Source organism: Gekko japonicus, unplaced genomic scaffold (assembly GCF_001447785.1).
Source record: "Gekko japonicus isolate JY-2015 unplaced genomic scaffold, Gekko_japonicus_V1.1 scaffold5403, whole genome shotgun sequence".
NCBI lineage: Eukaryota > Metazoa > Chordata > Lepidosauria > Squamata > Gekkonidae > Gekko > Gekko japonicus.
In genome coordinates this window covers 1-4,144 of record NW_015164802.1, presented here as the reverse complement: position 1 = coordinate 4,144, position 4,144 = coordinate 1, and the positions used below count along the sequence as shown (strand labels likewise).

Below are 4,144 nucleotides of genomic sequence, written 5' to 3'. Positions count from 1 at the left end.
AATGCGGGAAACTACCGTTCCCTTGCCTGTCATTTTAATTCTGCAAACAGACAAAGGAACAGAAGGAGGCCCTGGGGGGGGGGGGGAGAGTAAGAAAGGGGTTGGGGGGAAAGGGGAGTCCGGCCCGCCCTGGACCCAAACTGGCTTTGTTTCCAGGATACAAGAGGGGTACAGACCCCCAGACAATAAACAGGAAGAAACTTCAGGGCACAGATACAGGAAGCCGGGGGTCAATTCCTGCTAAGGGGGTACCAGCAAGAATACAAAGCGTGCCCAGAAAGGGGTCCCAGATGAGATCAAAGGTGATGAACCATTCATGCCAAATTCCAGGCATTTTGGCTCCCCCCCAAATCAACCACCTCCAGCGCCCCAGGGAGACACTCAGGAGCCATCCAAAGGTTTTCAGGACTCCACTTAGGCTGGACTCTGGAAGACGGTCCTCCTTTCAGGGTGATCTGGAGTTGGGGGCCAGGAGAAAACAGGGATTCTTCTCTGGATGAAAGACTTGTTACCTGCGCCCTCTTTTGTCCTGGGGTAAGAAGCGCCAACGGATACTGTTTACCTGGGTTGGTTCCCCTTCTAAGGAGAAAGCCCTGGAGCCTTCTGGTTTCTTGTTATAGTTTGCCTTGATGCCCAGTATCCTGGCAGAGCTGAGCAGGGGTGGAAGCCAGAGGAACTCCCACAGATTCGCAGGTCCCCCACCCCACATCAGCTGCCCAGAGGGAGCGTTTCTGTGCCTCCCTTTTTTTCAGCCAGATCTCATTCCGGAGCCTGTCTGCCTTTCTCTCCTGACCTCAGCTCCTTGTTCTGAAAGTCATGGAATCCTGGAGTCACAGAGCTGGAAGGGGCCAGACAGGCCGTCTAGTCCAACCCTCTGTTCTTCCCAGGGACACATTCCGGCCTGTTGAAAGGATGCGTAAAATGGTAAAGGGGCCACCAGTCCCTCTTGTCCTTTTGGGGCTACCTTAAGCATTAGCCCCGAGGACAGACTGACCCAAATGGAATGAGAGGCTAAGTTTGCCACATCCTTAAAGAGCCAAACAGAGACACTTCTGTTCTCATCCACCAGGGCCATTCTCACCATGAAGGTTTGTGATGTTCAATAGTGTATTTCCATTCTTTTCCATTTTCCTTCTGATACGATGCAGTCTGTCTCTCTCTGTCCCCTCAGGGAGAAGCCTCCCTTCATAGCCAAGCAAGTTAAAGGCATGTTTTCACAGACGGAGGTGACCCAAGAGAAGGGGAAGGAGATGGAAGCGCAGGACTCAGAAGGACCTGGAACTGACAAGAGAGCAAGGAAAAGCCCCCATCCCATCCAAGCGTTGAATTCTGGTGTTGAATTCTGGGAAAGAATCGGGGGGCCAGAGGTCCTGCCTAAGGACACCACAACCTCAGATGTACGTAGCCGAGGCTTCCGGGAATTCTGCTACCACGAGGCCACTGGGCCCCGGGAGGTTTGCAGCCAGCTCCATGGACTTTGCAGCCACTGGCTGAAGCCGGAGAGGCACACCAAGAAGCAGATCCTGGACCTGGTGATCCTGGAGCAGTTCCTGACTCTCCTGCCCCAGGAAATGCAGGGCTGGGTCAGAGGATGTGGGCCGGAGACCAGTTCCGAGGCAGTGGCCCTGGCCGAAGGTTTCCTCCTGAGTCAGGCAGAGGAGAAGAGGCAGGCAGAGCAGGTGAGGGGATTTCCTCCAGGTATGTCCAGTTCAAGACACAATACATCCGAGAGTTCTGAAAGATCTCAAATGTGAACTTGTGGATCTCCTGACAAAGATATGTAATCTTTCCTTAAAAACTGCCTCCATTCCTGAGGATTGGAAGGTAGCTAATATCACTCCCATCTTTAAAAAGGGTTCCAGAGGAGATCCGGGAAATTACAGGCCAGTCAGTCTGACGTCGATACCGGGTAAATTGGTGGAAACCATTATTAAGGAAAGAATTAGTAGGCACATAGATGAACAAAACCTATTGAGGCAGACTCAGCACGGTTTCTGTAAGGGAAGATCTTGTCTCACTAACCTGTTAGTGTTCTTTGAGGGGGTGAACAAACATGTGGACAAGGGGGATCCAATAGATATTGTTTACCTTGACTTCCAGAAAGCTTTTGATAAAGTTCCTCATCAAAGGCTCCTAAGTAAGCTCAAAAATCATGGGATAGAAGGACAAGTCCTTTTATGGATCAAAAACTGGCTAGTTCATAGAAAACAGAGAGTGAGTGTAGGTGGGCAATTTTCTCAGTGGAGGGTGGTAAGCAGTGGGGTACCGCAGGGATCAGTACTTGGTCCACTGCTTTTTAACTTGTTCATTAATGATTTGGAGATGGGAGTAAGCAGTGAAGTGGCTAAATTTGCGGATGATACAAAGTTGTTCAGGGTGGTGAAAACCAGTGAGGATTGTGAGGCACTCCAAGGGGATCTGTCAAGGATGGGCGAGTGGGCGTCAACATGGCAAATGGGGTTCAATGTGGCCAAGTGCAAGGTGATGCACATTGGAGCCAAAAATCCTAAATATAAATACACATTGATGGGGTCTGAACTGGCAGAGACTGATCAAGAGAGAGATCTTGGAGTTGTAGTGGATAACTCACTGAAAATGTCGAGACAGTGTGTGACTGCAATAAAGAAGGCCAATGCTATGCTGGGGATTATTAGGAAGGGTATTGAAAACAGATCAGCCAATATAATAATGCCCCTATATAAATCAATGGTGAGACCTCATTTGGAATACTGTGTGCAGTTCTGGTCACCACACCTTAAAAAGGATATTATAGCTTTGGAAAAAGTGCAGAAAAGGGCAACTCGAATGATAAAAGGGTTGGAACACTTTCCCTATGAGGAAAGGTTAAAGCGCTTAGGGCTCTTTAGATTGGAGAAAAGATGACTGAGGGGTGACATGATTGAGGTTTATAAGATTATGCATGGGAAAGAGCAGGTAAAGAAAGAGGTACTTTTCTCCCTTTCTCACAATACAAGAACTCGTGGGCACTCCATGAAACTGCAGAGCGGTCGGGTTAGAACGGATAAGAGGAAGTACTTCTTCACCCAAAGAGTGATTAACACATGGAATTCACTGCCACAGGAAGTGGTGGCGGCTACAGGCATGGACGGCTTCAAAAGGGAATTAGATAAGCATATGGAGCAGAGGTCCATCAGTGGCTATTAGCCACAAGGTATAGATAGAGGCTCTGGGGCAAGTGATGCTCTGTCTTCTTGGTGCTTGGGGGGGTCAACAGTGGGAGGGCTTCTAATGTCCTGGCCCCACTGGTGGACCTCCTGATGGCACTGGTATTTCTGGCCACTGTGTGACACAGAGTGTTGGACTGGATGGGCCTTTGGCCTGATCCAACATTGGCGTCTCTTATGTTCTTATGTTCTTAAACCCACTGGTGGACCTCCTGATGGCACTGGTATTTCTGGCCACTGTGTGACACAGAGTGTTGGACTGGATGGGCCTTTGGCCTGATCCAACATTGGCGTGTCTTATGTTCTCTCTCTTGCTGCTTTTTCCAGATGTGGGGACCATCCCTGAAGATGGTAGCTATACTCCCTGAGGCGGAAGGAGCTTCCTTGGAGCAAGGACAGGGGGCACAGGCTACGGAGCGTGCACAAGTTCCCTTCTCCTTTGGTAAGGACCCATTGTGCCTGCATGCAGTTGGGGCACCCCGTGACTGCGACGAGTAAATAGTTCAGGTCAGGAGAAAAATACAGAACAAAGAGTTAATTTGCAGCACTCAATGTCCACTAACTGTTGGGGGAGGGAATCACAAGGTCTGCACTACCAAATCCAGAATGACAAGGTGTAATGATTCCTTGGTTTATATGTGTGTGTGTATCTTTAAAAGTTTGGTTGCATGGCTGTGATAGACTAGAGTGGTTGAAGAGACAAGTGTGGTGTGATTGGTGATTGACAGAGAGGGGGAGGGGTTTTGGAAGTGATTTTGAGTGGATGAATATGTATGTCTGTCAGGAGTGATAGTTACAGGTTTGAAAGTAGATGAAGATAGTTGAGAAGTTAGTTCGTTCTGAGGTCTGTGAGAGAAGCAGTCTTGTGTGTGATATAAGAGTTAAGTTCTGTGTATGAAAGAAAGTGACAAGCAGTTCTGTGTTGTGGCTGATAAAAAAGGAACAGCTGTGGTTGTTCA

General features: G+C 48.8%; 1 protein-coding gene across 1 annotated transcript in view; it reads left to right on the top strand.

Annotated features, from left to right (window-relative positions):
* The window catches only part of LOC107109176 (zinc finger protein 658B-like), a gene marked incomplete at both ends in the record, with an annotated part of 50,385 nt that extends 46,758 nt beyond the window's left edge, over positions 1–3,627 (top strand). The window contains 2 exons of the mRNA XM_015409746.1: positions 1,172–1,454; positions 3,513–3,627. Of these exons, the coding sequence (XP_015265232.1) occupies positions 1,172–1,454; positions 3,513–3,627 (398 nt within the window). The remainder of the gene's footprint in view (positions 1–1,171; positions 1,455–3,512) is intronic.
* Between the last annotated feature and the right edge of the window lie 517 nt (positions 3,628–4,144).